Raw genomic sequence first — 19,040 nt, forward strand, 5'->3', positions numbered from 1 at the left:
TAGTGGCAGAAAATCAGGAGGACTGCCAGGCAATGTGTATTGTTTAAAATGAAATGGGTCAGCCTCGATATTTCTCATTTCAGTTCCCTTTAAAGTGGACCTGAACTTTTGCACAGGACAGAAGAAAAAATGAGAAATGCACCCTGTGTGTATTTAGAGGGTCCAGCCTGTCTAATTCCCCCTCAGCTGTGACTAATCACAAGTGTGATTTGATCTCAGCTGTGTCAGCTCAGGAATCTCGGCAGTCCTCTGCAGAGCAGAAAATTTGTAAACACAGGATGTTAACCCTATCTCTGCTTCCATGAAAGCAGGAAGTAGAAACTGCAGATTTATTGCAGGATTGATATCAGCTATGAAAGAGAAATGTTTTTTCTTTAAAGGTAATTATGCTGTTGCTCATCTTTTAACCTTCTGCCGCCCGCGTCACGCCAGTAGGCGTGGCCGCGGCGGCAGCCCCAGGACCGCCTAACGCCAATTGGCGTAAAGTCCTGGGGCTCTGTTTTGCATGAGATCACGCGCATGGTGCGTGCGCATCTCATGCTCGGAGGGCGGAGCTCCGCCCCGCCTTCAGTCTCCGAGCGGCTATTGCCGCTCGGGAGACTGTTAGACGGCGATCACGCCGTCTATTTACTCTGTGCAGTGCTGCGATGAGCAGCAGCGCTGCACTGGGGACAGCCCTGTGACACGGCTGTCCCCATGGGGGACAAGAGAGCTATCGGCTCTCATAGGCAGAAGCCTATGACAGCCGATCGCCATAATTGGCTGGCTGTGGGGAGGGAGGGAGGGTATAAACTTAAAGAAACAGGGGTTTTGAACAAAAAAAAAAAAAATAATGATAATATTTATTTAAAAAAAACAAACAAACATGGGGGGAGCGATCAGACCCCACCAACAGAGAGCTCTGTTGGTGGGGAGAAAAGGGGGGGGGGGGATCACTTGTGTGCTGAGTTGTGCGGCCCTGCAGCTTGGCCTTAAAGCTGCAGAGGCCAATTTAGCTAAAAATTGCCTGGTCACTAGGGGGGTTTAGCCCTGCAGTCCTCAAGTGGTTAAAGCAGAGAGGAAGTTCTGAGTTCAGGTCCACTTTAAGGAATATTCAAAGTATTTTTTTCCTCTCAACCATTGTCTCTACCCTCAAAGCGGATCCAGGATGAACTTTTACTCCTTGCATAATTGTGTTCCTTACATATAGTTTATAGGGCATTCCTCAAGCCAAATACTTTTTTTTTTTTTTTTTTAATACTCTAACTCCCTATAAACTAAACAAGCCTCGCCCACAGCTTCTCCAAAACCCCAAGGCACTCAGACCCATGTAGCAAGGGCTTATGGGAGCTCAGTCTGGGCAGGAGGAGGAGGAGGAGAAGATTACTAGCCAGAGATTTCCATGGCAGAGGGGAGGAGGAGTGAATTTTACACAGGCTGAGGGGTGGAGATGCAGTTGCAGATTACCTGTGTAATGATGAAAAACAGAACATGGCTGCTGTCATTGTATCACAGGAAGAAATAATCATATTCTATTGAAGCTGCTTGCAGCTAGATTTGCTGTGTAAACCATCTAAACTTTAGATAAGATATACAGACAAGTTACTTGTTATAGTTAGTTTTTCATCTCCGATCCGCTTTAATGGCAAGTAGAAGTAATGGATATGAGGCGATGAGTGAAGTTTCTGTCTTAGTGAATGGCTTACCATTGGCTCGGAGGCCATCTTTGACTCCCATTAATCCGGAGCTAAGACAAAAAAAAAAAAAAAAAAAAAGAAAGAAAGAAAGTTTAAAGAGCAAGTTAGCAGCTTAGCTATCAGAGAGTCAGTCAGCCATCAGCCCCCAAAATCCCATCACTCACTTGCTGGGGTAGGGTAAGCTGAAGACCAGCAGGGACGGGACGCTCTCGTTCATCCGCAGCTGCAGAAGGGTGGACTGCTCCACATAAAGGGGGCTGACTCCCAGTTTATCCTTCAAGTAGATGAGTATAGTGTTGACAGCGAACCAATCAACAGAGGGCAGCACCAAGGAAGATGGGGAGGATCCCATAATGCTCTATAAACAAGAAGACTAAATTAGAACTTGCAGCAAACCTGAAGTTAAAGAAACGTATGAGATAATTATTTGCATGGGTAGTTCTAATTATAAATGGTAAAACATCAGTAGAAGAGAAATTAGTCTCAATTAAATTTTCAGTTTAAAAAGAGAAGCTTACTTACCTCGGGAGGGGGCAGCCTCAGGGTCCCAATGAGGCTTCTCCTTCCGCTCTAGCTGCAGACAACCCAGCACTGGCTCTCCCAAAGTCTCCGGTAATCCAGACTCGACAAGCCTGACAAGCTAAATTTATTTACCTTCCCTTGCTCCAGCGGGTGGCACTGTTGCAGCTCTCAATGGGCTGACATCGATCGGCTATTTCTGCCTATCTCCGAGTGGAGAGCCGATACTGCGTCTGCGCTGGAGCCGGGAGGGTAAATAAAGAATTTACATCCCCACCGTTCAGAGGGCCAGAGCGAGACTGCTGTGGGAAACAGGAGGACGGGGGAAGCCTCGATAGGATCCAGAGGCTTCCTCCTACCGAGGTGAGTACCCCCCAAGGGGAACGACCCCCCAGGAAAACTTTTTGTCGTTACAGGTAAACTTGCGAGCCTAGGGAGATAAAAATTACATACTCACCTCAGGAGGGGGAAGCTTCTGGATCCTAATGAGGCTTCCGCCGTTGTCCTAAGTTAGTCCAATCCAGCACTGGCTCCCTCAAACAACCAATAGCAACAATGCTGCACGCAGGTGCACCAGCCGCTTACTGCTCCAGTTCCTGCATCAAGTCCAAACTGGGTCTTCACTACTGTGCAGGTGGCTCGTGCCTGTGCAATAGACTGGTTCTCATCAGGCTTGGCCATTTCCACCGGAGACAGAGCTGAAAGACGTTAGTGCGTCTGCACGCAACTCCGATAAGCCCTTGTCACCGGACTTTCGGGGGTCCCACCTTTAGAATCAGCTGAAGGGGAGGATGAGGAAAGCCTCCTTAGGGTCCAGAGGCTTCCCCTTCGAGGTTAGTACCCCGAGGGGCACTCTTTTTATTACAGGTTTACATTAAAGCGGACCAAACCAAACTTTTTTCATTCAAAATATTTAGTTGCACCACTCTGACACATACAAAGATAAATAAACACTCCTTCAAGCCTATGAGCATTTCAGTGCATGCTTTTCCATAACTAAGGTTATACAGGTAGCAGCCATTACTTCTGAGCTTAGTAGGTGGTTTTAGATCATGGGTGTGTTTGTCATCAGTTACCTTCCCACACAGGGGCGTAGTCTATGTGAAATCTCACACAAGCTGAGATCACCTCCCTTGTGACATCATCAGTAGCAGCCTGTGTTTTTTTTATCTCCTCCACCAGTCTGCCAGATTCTGTTCCAGCAATATGAAAGGAAGGGTGGGGTTCCTCCAATAAATGTAAAATATTTTATATGTCATCATGCAGCTGAAAAAAAAAAGGCTGCGATTATTATAAAATTTAGAAAATAGATTTCTGAAATCTTGTATTTTTAATTTGGGTCCACTTTAAAATAGATTTTTTTTCCTCCCAAATAGATCTCCATACAATTTTTGATGGCTCAATTTAGGTTTTTAAAATAAATACTGTAAATAACACCCATACATTTTATTTTCCCATTTGTCCTGGTTATTACAACTTTTAACTTGTGTTCCTAATAAAATGTATGGCGACAACATAATATTTGGAAATAAGGGGTATTTTGTTAGTTCTCCTTTTGTACCCAATCAATAGTTACAAGCCCTTATTTGCAAAAATAAGTAATATACCATCATGACATACATAAAAAAAAAGGTTTTATTTAAGTTACTATGGGGCGGGGGTACGTTTACAAGGGGTAATAGCCAGTGTTCTCCCCAGAATTTCAGCCAGGTGGCATGAAAAAGTAGCTGGGTAGGGAAGTGAAGGCCCTTTTCAACTAGGGAGCACAATCACGCAACCTACGATTTCCACTACCCTTGGTTGCGCAGTATAGCTGCCGGGAATAGAGCAGGGTGGTGGCTAGTGGGCTGGGTGAGTAGGTAGGCAAGTCAAGCTGGTGGCTAATGGGAAGGGAGTACACGCGTGGCCAGAGCCACACAGGCGCATTGGCCCGGCATTGCCAAAAATGAAACTAGCTGCCTGAGGGGGACCGGTTTGAGATGGCACAGGTACAGGACGTCTGCGGGGGCTGAGGAAGCCCCAGGTAAGTGAAAGTATGTATTCTGTTGGAAGCTTGGAATTGGGCCAATCAGAAATGGAAAGAGGCATCTGATTGGTCCATTTAAATGCTGCATAAAAGCCAGAAGTCTCTGCAGCTCATTGCCTAGCTCTACTCCCCAGTAAACACACATGTAGGGTCGCTGCACTTACTTCCAGATTGGGGAAGGCGCTGTCCTGCTTGTTCCCGTAGACCCCTCCGAAGGCCGTGAAGTCTTCAATGCTCAGCTAGATGGAAGAGCAGATATGTTAGGAGTCGCAGTAACACAGAGGAGGAATACATAGTGAATTATACATACAGAGCTCTGCTGAACTTATTGAGTTATGCAGTGCGGAGATATGAACACCATTGCATGGGGTGCTTTATGGTCAGTACACAAAGGCTTCCACCAGCGTCTCATGTAGACGATGCTAAATGATGCTAAATGCTTTTCTGCATCTCTCGGGCATCCTCTGGGTCCTCCTCAGTTCTCTCACTGGTGACTCAGATGTGCGATCCAAGCTCCAGTTGCCCTGTCCCATCTGCGTACCCATCTCAATCGCACTCCTGTCACCAGGACCATACTGCGCAGGCACAGTTCCCAAAAGAATGGATCGCACATGCGCAGAACACCCTCCGGTGACTGGACTGCGCATGCGCAGTTGGCATGACTGGAGTCTGGGTAGCACATCTTATGGAGCCACCAGCGGGAAAACAGAGGGTACCCAGAGGATGTTGAGGGACCACACGGTCCACTGGGGGCTGGAAGTAGCCCCAGGTAAGTAAAAGCCTACAGATTTAAAACACAGTTCATGCGCGCTTTAAAGTGAACCAGAGACGAAGCACCCTCATGTATTTTACCATATATATTGGTGGGAACATTAGAGAAAACACCTACCCTGCTCTCTGTTTCATTCTTCACTGCTCAGCCTGCTTATCAGCCCTGATAAAATCCCTGACTGAGCATTCAGTCTGGCTTTGCTCAGGAATCGGAGTTGAGTCTGTCTTCTCTGATATCTTTTCAAGCCCAAGCCTGCCCCATTCTGGCTCTGCTATAATGACTCCACTATAATGATTCCTGAGCAAAGCCAGACTGAATGCTCAGTCAGGGATTTTATCAGGGCTGGTAACAAGCAGGCTGAGCAGTGAAGAATGAAACAGAGAGCAGGGTAGGTGTTTTCTCTAATGTTCCCACTGATATATATGGTAAAATACATGAGGGTGCCTCGTCTCTGGTTTCCTTTAAAGTGTACCTGAGATTAATGAATGAAAAAAATAAAAAATAAAAAAAAATGTATACCTGGGGCTTCCTCCAGCCCCCCTCACCCTGATCGCTCTCACCATCCTCCTCTGTGGCCTCTTCTGCACTACAGTCCCGGCAACTCTAGATCAGACTGAAGGGGGCTGGAGGAAGCCCCAGATATGTATGAAACCTTTTCATTCATCAATCTCAAGTTTACTTTCTGGACCAGATATGGATCCAAAAAAAAAAATAAAAAATAAAAAAATAAATTAAAAATAAATGATATGGTATGCACACCCAACTGCACAATCAAGCTAATAAGCAAATGTAAGGGGTGCTAGTTAAATAGAGAGATCTGCCCACCTAGCAGGAATCATACAGCAAATTTACCGAACACGAGGATTCTTATCTACAAAAAAAAAATAATTTGAAGATTTATCCTGGTGGATCTGATCTGCAGATGAATGTCTGTTAAGCCTCATCTACACGGGTAGATGAGGCGGCGATGTGGCTTATCAATTGAGCCGCTAATGTGGCTCGATTGATAAGATCCGACAGGACGGATCTCCACACTGCCGATTCCCTGCTCGTTCCCCGCGAGGGGACAATGGCAGGGTATAGAGCGCAAGATAAGCGGTGCTGGCGGGGACGAGCGGGGAATCGAATCCGGGGGACGCGGAAGAGGCGATCCGGCGGCTAATCGAGTCGCCGGATCGGAGCCTCATCTACCCGTGTAGATGAGGCTTTAAACAAGGTGTGTGAGGATCTGCAGATATCAGACTATGAATGCATTTTGCAGGAACTGATCTTTTGAAGATAATGATCTTTTGAATGTGTACCACATCTTTGTGTGAAGCATCTTGCAAAGGTTTTTATCTGATGGGAGTTCAGCTCTATAGAATAGACTGTGTAGAGTATGGCTCTTATACTACATGGAATGGGGTAAAATTGGTCTGTGATCTTGCCTTTTCAAAAGACTTATCTAAAGTGTATATGTAGCATTAGACTTATGGTGTGTACACACTTGAAAGATAAATGAGATATCAGACCAATTTTACCACCTTCCATGCAGTATGAGAGCCATACTCTACACAGTCTATTCTATGGAGCTGAACTCCCCATCAGGTAAAAATCTTTGCAAGACGCTGCTTACAAAGACTGCTGTACACATTCAAAAGATCAGTATCTGCAAAAGATCAGTTCCTGCAAAATGCATTCATAGTCTATGATATTTGCAGATCCTCATACACACCTTGTTTAACAGACTTAATCTGCATATCTGACAATCTGCAGATCTGAAAATCCATCCTGGTGGATCTGATCTGCAGATTATCTGCAGATGAATGTCTGTTAAACAAGGTGTGTATGAGGATCTGCAGATATAGACTATGAATGCATTTTGCAAGGACGGATCTTTTGCAGGAACAGATCTTTTAGATTAGAACAAAATTAAATTCTAGATTATTCAGGCAGTGTTTGCCCATTGTAAAATCTTTTCTCTCCCTGATTTACATTCTGAAATTCATCACTGGTGTGATATCTTTAGTCCTGGCAGGTGATCTGCACGGATTGTTTGTTACTGAGAGTTTTATGCACAGAGGGAGATATTTATTCATTTATTGTATTTATAAAGCGCCAACATAATACGCAGCGCTGGACAATAAATAGGGATACATACAATATTTAGGGGTGACATACAGCAAAATGACAATACCTGAATACAAGAAAGATCAGATCATGCAGCACAGTATGAGTACAAGGTAATGCTTAGTCAGTCACTGGATGGAGCATGGAGATTAGGCAAGTTAGGTTCACTCAGATGCCTAGCATGGGTTCACAGTAATGGAGGTGCATGATCAGGTTGGACACAAAAGGAGGAGGACCCTGCCCAAAGGCTTACAATCTAAAGGGAGAGGTAGGGACACGAGAGGTAGGAGACCAGAGTTCAGCTGTGGGTTTAGAGCACTTGTGAGGGGTAGTAGGCCAGAGTGAAAAGGTTAGTTTTGAGGGCTTTCTTGAAGATGTTGAAGGAAGGGGCTGCCCTAATGGGTGGAGGTAGGGAGTTCCATAGTGTTGGAGCAGCTCTTGAGAAGTCCTGGAGGCGTGCATGGGACTGGGTGATGCGGGGGGGGGGGGGGGGCGGTTAGGCGAAGTTCATTGGAAGAGCTGAGTGTGTACCTTTGAGTAAGATCGGAAATGTAGGTTGGACAGGTTTTGTGGACAGATTTGTAGGTCAGACACAGTATCTTGAATCTGATTCTGGACTGGATAGGAAGCCAGTGGAGGGATTAAAGGAGGGGATCCGCCATGGTGGAGCGATGGGAGCAGTGGATAATTCTGGCTGCTGCATTCATGATGGACTGCAGTGGGGCTGTTCGGGTCATAGGGAGACCAGACAGCAGGGCATTGCAGTAGTCACAGGTAGGGTGAATGGTAGTGTGGTTAACAGTGACATGCACATCTGGGAGGTTTATGGATGTCCGGGGTGGGAAGATCATAAATTCCGTTTTGTCTAGGTTTAGTTTCAGGAACCTAGCGGACATCCAGGAGGAGATGGCTGATAGACAGGAGGAGACCTTGTCCATGGTAGTGGTGGAAATGTCAGGGGTGTGGAGGTAGATCTGGGTGTCATCTGCATACAGATGATAGTTAAAACCCATGGAGGAGATAACCTTGCCAATGGAGGATGTGTATAGGGTGAACAGTAGGGGGCAAAGGACTGAACCTTGGGGGACTCCCACCGAGAGGTGGTTGGGGGTGGATGAGGACTCATTGAAGGCGGTCGTGAAGGAGCGGTTGGAGAGGTAGGATGAAAGCCAGGACAGGGCAAGATTGTGAATGCCCATGGACTGATGGAGTAGGGGATGATCTACTGTGTCAAAAGCTGCTGAAAGGTCAAGAAGGAGGAGAATGGAGTATTTACCTTCAGCTTTAGCTAAGGCAAGGTCATTGACCACTTTGGTGAGAGCAGTTTCGGTTGAGTGGGCAGGCCGAAATCCAGATTGCAGTGGGTCTAGCAGTGAGTTGGCATTGAGGATCTGGGTCAGGCGTTTGTGAACCAGACGCTCAAGGAGTTTTGAGGCAAAGGGGAAGAGGGAGATAGGACGGTAGTTGGAGGGTAGCGAGGGGTCGAGGGAGGGTTTCTTGAGCAGGGGTAGTACAGTGGCCTGTTTGAAGTCTGAGGGGAAGGTGCCTGTGGATAGGGAGAGGTTGAACAGGGTAGTGAGGACTGGGGCCAATTCTGTATAGTAAGGCTGGAGTAAACCAGAAGGGATGGGGTCAAGGGGGGGGGGGGGGGGGCGGGGTAAGTAGTGGTATGGGAAGTCTGCAGTAGGTGGATGACTTCCTCGGTGGTAGTAGGAGTGAAGGATGTGAGGGGAGGATAGGGTGGAGGAGGAGCTGGTTGGGAGGGGGTGGGAGGTGAAGATTTGAGATTAGATATTTCATGGCGGATAGAGACAATTTTGTTGGTGAAGTGGGTGGCTAAATCTGTGGCAGAGAGGGAGGAAACAGGGTGGGTGGGGGGGTTTAAGCAGGGAGTTGAAAGTGGCAAAGAGACGCCGGAGGTTGGAAGCTTGTGCTCCGATGAACTTGGTAAAGTATTCCTGCTTCGCATGAGCATGAGCAGTGTGGAACTGCAGCAGGTTGGTCTTGCACTGTAGGAAATCCTGGTTAAGTCTAGTTTTTCTCCATTTCCGTTCAGTGGCGCGCGTTTTCCTCTGGAGGTTGCGAGTATGGGTAGTGCGCCAGGGCTGGGGGTTAGGGGGTCGGTTGCGGCGAAATATTGGTGGAGCAGTTTTCTCTAGGGCTGATGAGAGTTTGGCGATACTGAGCTGCAGCAAGATTAGGACAGGTTAGGGTGGGGAGAGTGGAGGAGAGGGCATGGAGGGGGTCAGCAAGGACGCTAGGGTTGAGCTTGCGTAGGTCTCGCTGCCATCGACCAGGTGGGCGGGTGGGTATTTTGGAGGTGCCTTCCGTGAGGAGGTTGAAGGTGAGAAGGTGATGGTCTGAGGGTGGAAAGGGTGTGATGTCAAGGTCTGCAATAGCGGTGGATTTAGTGAATATAAGGTCGAGAGTGTGACGTGCAGTGTGAGTGGAGGCGTGGGTGTGTTGTACTAGTCCAAGTGAGTTGGCAATGGTGAGTAGCCGGGTCACAGCGGAGTTCTGGGCTTCATCGATGGGAATATTGAAATCCCCAAGGATGATGGTGGGGAGGTCAGAGGAGAGGATGTGAGGGAGCCAGGAAGCAAGGTCATCGAGAAATTGTGGGGTGGAGCCTGGAGGACGGTATAAGACCGCAACAATGGCAGGGAGGGGGTGGTAGAGGCGGATGGTGTGGGCCTCGAATAATGTGAATTGTAGGGAGGTAGGTGGGGTGAGGACACGGAAGGTGCTGGATGGGGAGAGGAGCAGACCCACCCCTCCCCCGGTCCTGTTGTCTGGTCTGGGGGTGGGACTGAGGTGAAGCCCCCCGTAGGAGAGGGCAGCCTCTGCGGCTGAGTCAGAGGGGGTGAGCCATGTCTCAGTGAGTGCGAGGATGGTGAGGGATTTGGAGAGGAAGAGGTCGTGGACTGCTGTAAGTTTATTGCGGACGGATCTGGCATTCCAGAGACCGCAGGGTAGGGGGAGCATGTGTTTGTGGGTGGGATGGATGGAAATAAGGTTGGAGCGAGGATGGGTGTTGAGATTATTTGTGGACAGAGGGCTGTGAAGTGTATGAAGCAGGTCAGCAGGGGATGCTTGTCTGGCAGCAGGCTGTGGTCCAGGATTGGGTGATATATCACCAGCTGCAAGTAAGAGTAGGAGGGAGAGAGTAAGCAAATGTGATATTTCTTGCTTGGCATTTGGAAAAAGCTGTCATTTCCCACAATGCAACGAGGTTCACAGGCAGCAAACTATCAGCACCATGGTCATTTCACCACACTTTGGGAGGGGTTCACCACAATATCAGCCATACAGATCCCCCTGAAGATCTATTTGAGAAAGGTAAAGATTTGTCATGGGAAAGGGGGTACCAGCTACTGATTGGAATCCTTGGTTAAAGGACACCCTAGGCGAAAATAAACAAATGAAATAAATGATTGTATCCATCTTCCTTCTCCTAAAAATGACTTTTTACGATATTCCAGTTTTATTTTATGTTTAAATCTAATGTTTACGTTTTAACAGTTTTATTGTTTTTGCTCAATGACACATTCATTGAAGTATGCCTGAGCTAAAATCTATGAACTATTGACCCTTTTTATCTCTTCCCTGCTCTCAGAAGCCATTTTCTGCTAGGTAAGTATTTTATAGTTGCAATTTCTTATCAGTGAGGGTCACACTGTAGTCACTTCCTGTCTGAGTCAGGACTGAGTCAGCCAACTACATACCTGATATTTAAGGCAGAGAAAGAAAGAAAAAAAAAAAAAAAAAAAAAAGGAACACTGCATAGTTAGTTGTGTGCTTGGCACTGTACATACACGTCTATCTCATCATGGCGTAAGTCTCCTCGAGTATCCTTTAAAGAGGAACTGTAACGACAAAACGTCCCCTGGGGGGTACTCACCTCGGGTGGGGGAAGCCTCTGGATCCTAATGAGGCTTCCCACGCCGTCCTCCATTCCTCAGGGGTCTCGCTGCAGCCCTCCGTGCAGCGGTGACGTCAATATTTACCTTCCCTTGAACCCCAATATGCAACTACAGATAGTTCCCCAATTTAAATACCTGGGAATCCAAGTCACAAAAAACCTTAATCTATATAAATCTTTAAACATAGATCCGTTAGTTCGTAGTTTTGAGGAAAAATGTAAAACTTGGAATAAACTACCGCTCACTCTCATAGGAAGAATCAACCTCCTAAAGATGATATTCCTACCCAAATTTACCTATGTCTTTAGACAATCCCCAACTTGGCTCCCTAAAGGCTTTTTCCGCAAACTTGACTATCATACTCAAGTTTATCTGGGCAGGAAAACAACCTAGGATTTCACTAGAAATTCTCCAACTTCCTAAAAGTAGAGGTGGCTTGGCGCTACCTAACTTACAAAAATACTTCTGGGCCTCAGTACTTGTCACAACGCGTTGGTGGTTTTCGCAGGATCATCATAACCCGGCGGTTAATGTAGAGGCGGCTATACTAGGCTCTTACGAGCAACTCACTAATTTCCCTTATAGAGGACCTAAATCTAACTCAGACGCCACAGTGGCTATGGCAACAACGTGGAAAGCATGGAGGGCGGCCAGAGCGCCTCTGCGAACAGAACACACAATATCACCATATACTCCGTTGTGGGGCAATCCCCAACTACCACACTTTCTTACCATCCCTGACCCGATTATCTGGGCACAGTATGGTATCAAAAACCTTTCACATATACAGGGCAACCATTGCATATTGACTAGAGATGGGACGACGAATCCGGCGAATCCACGAATCCCTCGAATATTGGGAAATATTCGATATTCGTGGATTCGAATCCCGACGCCATTTTCCACTTTACGAATCCGCCGAATCCCGACGCTGCATCGCCGCGCATCCGCCGCTCGCACTCGTCCTCCTCCGACCCGCGCCTCCTCCGACCGCCCCGCGCCTCCTCCGCCCGGCCGCCCGCATACTTTGTATCAACTCACCCGTCCAGTGGAGCGCAGACAGAGCGGCAGACCTCTCGCTGACTTCCTGGTTCCCTCTAGTGACGGCTTTTACAATGACGTCATCAGTAAAAGCCGGTCCGGCCACTAGAGGGAACCGAGAAGTAAGGACGAGGTCTGCCGCTCTGTCTGCGCTCCACTGGACATGTGAGTTGACTTGACACTTATGCAGGGGTGAGCGAGGAGGCACGGGGGACGGAGGAGGCCATGGGGGTGAGCGGAGGAGGCACGGGGGGGGGGGGGGAGGGAGCGACACCTACCTACCTACCTACCTACCTACCTACCTACCACTTTACCTACCTACCTGCCACTATACCTACCTAAAGGCCCCCTATACGTACCTACCTACCTACCGGGCACTATACCTACCTACCTACAGGCCCCTATACCTACCTAAAGGCCCCCTATACTACCTACCTACCACTATACCTACCTACCTACAGGCCCCTATACCTACCTAAAGGCCCCCTATATGTACCTACCTACCTAAAGGCCCCTATACCTACCTAAAGGCCTCTATACCTACCTACCTAAAGGCCCCCTATACGTACCTACCTACCTAAAGGCCCCTATACCTACCTACCTAAAGGCCCCTATACCTACCTACCTACAGGCCCCTATACTTACCTACCTACCTACCTAAAGGCCCCTATACCTACCTACAGGCCTCTATACCTACCTACCTAAAGGCCCCTATACCTACCTACCTACATACCTACCTATACTTAAGGCCTTATACCCTGCTACCTATACTGAAGGTCCCTTTAACTACCTACCTACCTACAGGACACTATACCTACCTACCTACCGGCCACTATACCTACCTACCTACCTACAGGCCACTATACCTACCTAAAGGCCCCCTATACGTACCTACCTACCTACCTACCTAAAGGCCCCTATACCTACCTACCTAAAGGCCCCTATACTTACCTACCTACCTACCTACCTAAAGGCCCCTATACCTACCTACAGGCCTCTATACCTACCTACCTACTTAAAGGCCCCCTATACGTGCCTACCTACCTAAAGGCCCCTATACCTACCTACCTAAAGGCCCCTATACCTACCTACCTACATACCTACCTATACTTAAGGCCCTATACCCTGCTACATATACTGAAGGTCCTTTTAACTACCTACCTACCTACAGGACACTATACCTACCTACCGGCCACTATACTTACCTACCTACCTACAGGCCACTATACCTACCTAAAGGCCCCCTATACGTACCTACCTACCTACCTAAAGGCCCCTATACCTACCTACCTAAAGGCCCCTATACCTACCTACCTACATACCTCCCTTTACTTAAGGCCCTATACCCTGCTACCTATACTGAAGGTCCCTTTACCTACCTAAAGGCCCCTATACCCACCTACATACCTACCTATACTTAAGGCCTCTATATACCCTGTTACCTATACTGAAGGCCCTATACCCTGCTACCTATACTGAAGGTCCCTTTACCTACCTAAAGGCCCCTATACCTACCTACATACCTACCTATACTTAAGGCCTCTATATACCCTGCTACCTATACTGAAGGCCCATATACCCTGCTACCTATACTGAAGGCCCATATACCCTGCTACCTATACTGAAGGCCCATATACCCTGCTACCTATACTGAAGGCCCATATACCCTGCTACCTATACTGAAGGCACATATACCTTGCTACCTATACTGAAGGCCTATATACCCTGCTACCTATACTGAAGGCCTATATACCCTGCTACCTATACTGAAGGCACATATACCCTGCTATCTATACTGAAGGCCCCTATACCCTGCTACCTATACTGAAGGCCCATATACCCTGCTACCTATACTGAAGGCCCATATACCCTGCTACCTATACTGAAGGCACATATACCCTGCTACCTATACTGAAGGCCTATATACCCTGCTACCTATACTGAAGGCCTATATACCCTGCTACCTATACTGAAGGCCCATATACCTTTCTACCTATACTGAAGGCCCATATACCTTGCTACCTATACTGAAAGCTACCAATATTGAAGGCACCCATACCTAGCTAGCTATACTGAAGGCACCTTTACCTCGCTACCTATACTGCGGGCAACTATACCACGGATCGCACAATTCGTATGTGCAGGATTCGTTAGATTCGGGATTCGAAAGGTTCGAGATATTCGAGAACCTTTTTAGATTCGGATCCGGATTCGAAGAAATTGTGGATTCGTCCCATCCCTAATATTGACCTTTAATGAACTTAAGAGTCAGTATAATCTCCCCAATAAACATTTGTTCCGATACTTACAACTAAGACATGCTTACAACACTCAATTCAATAACCTAAACTTAATACTGGAAATAGATGATCTAGAAAAGCTACTACTGACTAAAGATCTGACAAAAACGCTATCAACAATCTACACTGAACTCCTGACTATGAACAACAGTAAACTAGACCTCTCACTACAAAAGTGGACTGTAGATGTTCCTGACCTGGACAGGGAGGACTGGGACATAATACTAGAGGAATATCCAACCACAGTAGTTTCAGCCAGAGACCATCTACAGCAAATCAAATTTCTACACAGAATTTACTTTACCCCAGAGCGTATGCATAAAATAAATAGAGATAACTCTGGCAGATGCTGGAGGTGTCGCACACAATGTGGGAGTTTTATACACATATTTTGGACATGCCCACATATTGTACCATTTTGGACTGAGGTACTAAACACGGTCAATACCATACTTCAAACCACCCTTATTCTAGATCCTGCCCTGACGCTTTTAGGTCATTTTGGAGAGACATCTCTAAGTAAACACAAACAATTACTTGTCCGGGTGTTATGCTTCCAAGCCAGGAAACAAATACTCTTAAACTGGAAACAACCCTCTGTCCCTACATTGGGTAGCTGGGTCAAATCAGTGAACAAACTTTTACCCCTGTATAAAACTACCTATTTAAATAGGAAGTGCCCTAAAAAGTATCATAAAGTTTGGGGTATCTGGGAAGACAAAATCCTGGACTCTACAAGTAACAACTTCATCCCAATCTTGGATTGATCCTTTGGTTGACTCTTAAAGACAAGGGGTGACACCGTGGGACTGGGGGCAGGGGGCGGACCACTTTCTTCTTTCTTTTCCTTTTCTCTCTTTTCTTCTTCTTCTCTTCTTTTCTTCCTTATACCTATATATGTTCTTTGGAGAGGTACAGTTACATAAAATACCTAACTGCTTATACCTGATGACTTTGTTATCTGTGTGACAAGGAACTACATCTCGTTAAAAATGTAACTGGATTTATTACAATGTTCACAGATGTTATAATACTATTGTTTATAGTAACAGAACAATTAATGTACCTTCCCACAATGTTTGTGGTGTACTGTGTGTATGTCAAAATGAAAAGCTTCAATAAAGTTTAACTGTTAAAAAAAAAAATATTTACCTTCCTGGCTCCTGCGCAGGCGCTCTGACGGCTGTCGGCTCCGAAGTAGGCGGAAATACCCGATCGCCGTCGTTTCTGCTCTACTGCGCAGGCGCAAGTTTCCGGCGCCTGCGCAGTAGAGCGGACCCGACGGAGATCGGTATTTCCGTCTATTTCCGTGCCGAAAGCAGCCACAGTGCCCCCGCTGGAGCCAGCAAAGGTAAATATTGAAGCTACAGTCGGGTCTGTCGCCGGCTGTTCGGAGGGCTGCAGCGAGACCCCCGTGGGACAGAGGACGGCGTTGGAAGCTTCATTAGGATCCGGAGGCTTCCCCCACCCGAGGTGAGTACCCCCCAGGGGAGGTTTTTGATGTTACAGAGTCTCTTTAAAGTTCCTCTTTAACCACTTGAGGACCGCAGTGTTAACCCCCCTAAAGACCATGCACTTAAAATTGGCCACTGCAGCGCCGTATAACTCAGCACACAAGTGATTCCTCCCCCCTTTTCTCCCCACCAACAGAGCTCTCTGTTGGTGGGGTCTGATTGCCGTGACCCCCCCCCCCCAGTGTTTGTTTTTTTTAATATAAATATTTATTGTACTGTTTAAAATATTTTTTTTTTCTTCACCCCGCTCCCCCCCATCCGCTGGCTAATCAGCGTGAGCAGCTGTCATAGACTTCAGCCCATGACAGCGGATAACTTCTGCATCTCTAGTGGGGACAGCCTTGTCACACGGCTGTCCCCAGTACAGCGCTGCTACAGATCTCAGCGCTGTACAAAACAATTAGAAGGCGGTTTTGCCGTCGAAGTCTCCCAAGCTGCGATCGCCACTCGGAGACTAAAGGCGGGGCGGAGCTACACCCCCGAGCAGGAGATACGCGCCGTCTCCTGCTAGCCCCATAGAAGACTGTTCACGCCAATGGGCATGGAGCGTCCCTGGGGCTGCCGCACTGTTCACGAGAATTGGCGCGGACCAGTCGGCAAGTAGTTAAAATGGTGGAGGGGAAGCGGTTATATAGTTTAACCACTTGAGGACTGCGGTGTTTAACCCCTCTAGTGACCAGGCCATTTTTTTTACTACAATGGGCTACTGCAGCTTTAAGGCCTAGTGGCAGGGCCGCACAGCTAAGCACACAAGTGATTTAATCCTCCCCCCCCCCCTCCTTTCCTTCCCACCAACAGAGCTCTCTGTTGGTGGGGTCTGATCACTCCCCCAATTTTTTTTTTTTTTTATAAAAAATTTTTTTTACTTACTTTCCCTCCCACCCTCCATCAGCTTATCACAGGGGATAGCTCCTGTGTTCCCCAGGGATCACTTAAATCGTAGCGCTGTACATAGTTATTCTTGTGGGAGAGCTGGCAGGCACTCGGGAAAAGCTGTAATTAACTGGCATAAAAACACCCAGTAAACCATGTGCCCAGTTTGCGTATATAGCTATTAGATGGCCGTTTCGCTGTCTAACAGTCTCCGAGCGGCGATCGCCGCTGGGAGACTGAAGGCAGAGCTCCATCATCAGAGCGGAGATGCGCGCTCGCTTTCCTGCAAGCCCCATAGGAAGCTATTCACGTCAATCGGCGTGGAGTGGTCCTGGGTCTGCTGCCGCCGCGTTCACACCAATTAGTGTGGAGCAGTCGGCAGGTAGTTAAACCTCATTGCCAAGAAATTCTGTGCATGACTTGGCCCACTGGCCTCTAAGCTGAGAGAGCGGCTGCCAAGTGAACACCACACCGTGTTTCTGCCACCTCCAAGCTCAATGCGGTTACCAGCCACCTGCATCAGACGGTAGCTTGTCCTCATGCTGGAAATTAACTGCCATACTGACCTGTTACACTGCTGTTATTTTCTTGCATATGTAGGCTCGGTAGTATGAAACTACAGATTCAGCCATAGCTAGATCGTATCCAGATAGTACAGATATGCCGTAGTGCTCCAGTAATGTGCCGTGGCCTGTTCCCGGTAACAAGATGCATGCCAATCCTAAAATGAATGGCAATGCATTCTGTGGTCCGTACAGTACAACGGATAAATGTGAACAGGTCCATAGAAAAAAGGAGAGGAGTGACAGAGGAATGAAGGAGGAAAAGAGAAGGAGAAGCCTGGAAGATACAACCAAGAGGAGAAGACAATCTAATGAGTCACATGACCGCTCTCAGAGCAATGAGAAGAGCAGGTGCGAAGAGAAGTGCAAGACGAAGGCACTCATTGCCTCAGTGTCGAAACCACACACTGGAAAAAGATCTGGAAAGACAAACAGAGTAACCAGTGATGAGGAAGACCAAGAGCCCGGCAAAAATACAAAGATCCCTGAAGAAGATGAGCAGCCAGGCACAAGCCGATCCATCACCACATACAGAGGAAATACGGTCGCCATGTCTCTGGAGACATTCCGGTTCCACGCCATTCTGGGACAAGGAGCCTTCGGAAAAGTCTTATTGGCCACAGACCTTGTCAGACAACAGCAAGTGGCAGTGAAAGTAGCAAGAAAGAGACAGATGATTCACCTGAGAGACAGCACGGTGGAACACAGAGTCCTGAAGCTGGCACACCAATGCCCATTCCTGACTCACGGCTATGCAGCATTCCATACAGACAGCTATGTCTATTATGTCATGGAACTGGCAAGAGGTGGGACATTGAAGAAACTCATTGAGTGCCCCCAACAACTGCGCACCAAGGAGGTGAGATTTATAGCAGCAGAGCTCATCTGTGGCCTGCAGTTCTTGCATGCCAAAGGGATCATCCACAGGGATGTAAAGCCTGCCAACATCCTGCTGACAGGTGACGGACATGCAAAAATCTCTGATTTCGGTCTTGCTGTGGAGAACGTTTTTGGGATGGTTAGAGTTGGTGAAAGTTCTGGGACAACAGGTTATAAGCCTCCTGAGATGGCGCAAGGCCTATCTTGTCACGAGTGTGTGGATTGGTTCGCATTTGGGGTCACTTTGTACCAGATGTTCACTAAAAGGCACCCCTTCAGGCTATCAACAAAGGAAGCCACAGAACAGATGGTTGTCACTAGCGAACCAACGTACCAGGGTCTCGGCCGCAAAGAAGAAGATCTTTTGCGCAACCTGCTCTGTAAGGACCCATTCCAGCGTCTCGGGGTCTGTGGAGATGCAAGACAGCACCCATTTTTTTCAACCATCAATTGGAAGAAGCTGGAAGCTGGTCAAGTTCGGTCTCCAATAAATTTGCCTGAAGACATTACTGATGACCATTTGGCAGAGGAGATTCAGATTCCATACAGTGAAGCCCTTGAAGAACCTCTCAATAATGAAGGACAGTTGGTTTTCCGTGATACTGGATTTATCTGTCCTGCCTGGGCAGCTTACTACCACATTCTACCTATGCAGCAGGACGCGATACCACCAGATGTTATGGAGATGCTGAGCGGTTACTACTCTCTGAGGGCTCGGCTACCCTCCTCATCAAGACAAGGATTCGCCTGTGATATCCTTCGTGCCTCCCTGTAGCCAGAAACCTCTTCTTAAAGAGGAACTGTAGTGCAAATAATAAAATTGCTTATTTTTCACAATATTCATT

General features: G+C 47.5%; 2 protein-coding genes across 2 annotated transcripts in view; one reads left to right on the forward strand and one right to left on the reverse strand.

Moving 5' to 3' along the window:
• ATP6AP1 (ATPase H+ transporting accessory protein 1) overlaps positions 1–19,040 on the reverse strand; it is a 74,815-nt gene that overhangs the window by 22,335 nt on the left and 33,440 nt on the right. Inside the window, exons 3-5 of the mRNA XM_068248815.1 lie at positions 4,386–4,460; positions 1,841–2,034; positions 1,686–1,726 (exon numbers count right to left, since the gene is read on the reverse strand). Coding sequence (XP_068104916.1) covers positions 1,686–1,726; positions 1,841–2,034; positions 4,386–4,460 — 310 coding nt within the window. The remainder of the gene's footprint in view (positions 1–1,685; positions 1,727–1,840; positions 2,035–4,385; positions 4,461–19,040) is intronic.
• LOC137528556 (protein kinase C delta type-like) lies at positions 17,315–19,032 on the forward strand. The gene has a single exon (XM_068249890.1). It carries the CDS (start codon positions 17,462–17,464, stop codon positions 18,968–18,970), a length of 1,509 nt encoding a protein of 502 aa, XP_068105991.1. The 5' UTR covers positions 17,315–17,461; the 3' UTR covers positions 18,971–19,032.

The sequence above is a fragment of the Hyperolius riggenbachi genome, chromosome 8 (assembly GCF_040937935.1).
Source record: "Hyperolius riggenbachi isolate aHypRig1 chromosome 8, aHypRig1.pri, whole genome shotgun sequence".
Taxonomy (NCBI): Eukaryota; Metazoa; Chordata; class Amphibia; order Anura; family Hyperoliidae; genus Hyperolius; species Hyperolius riggenbachi.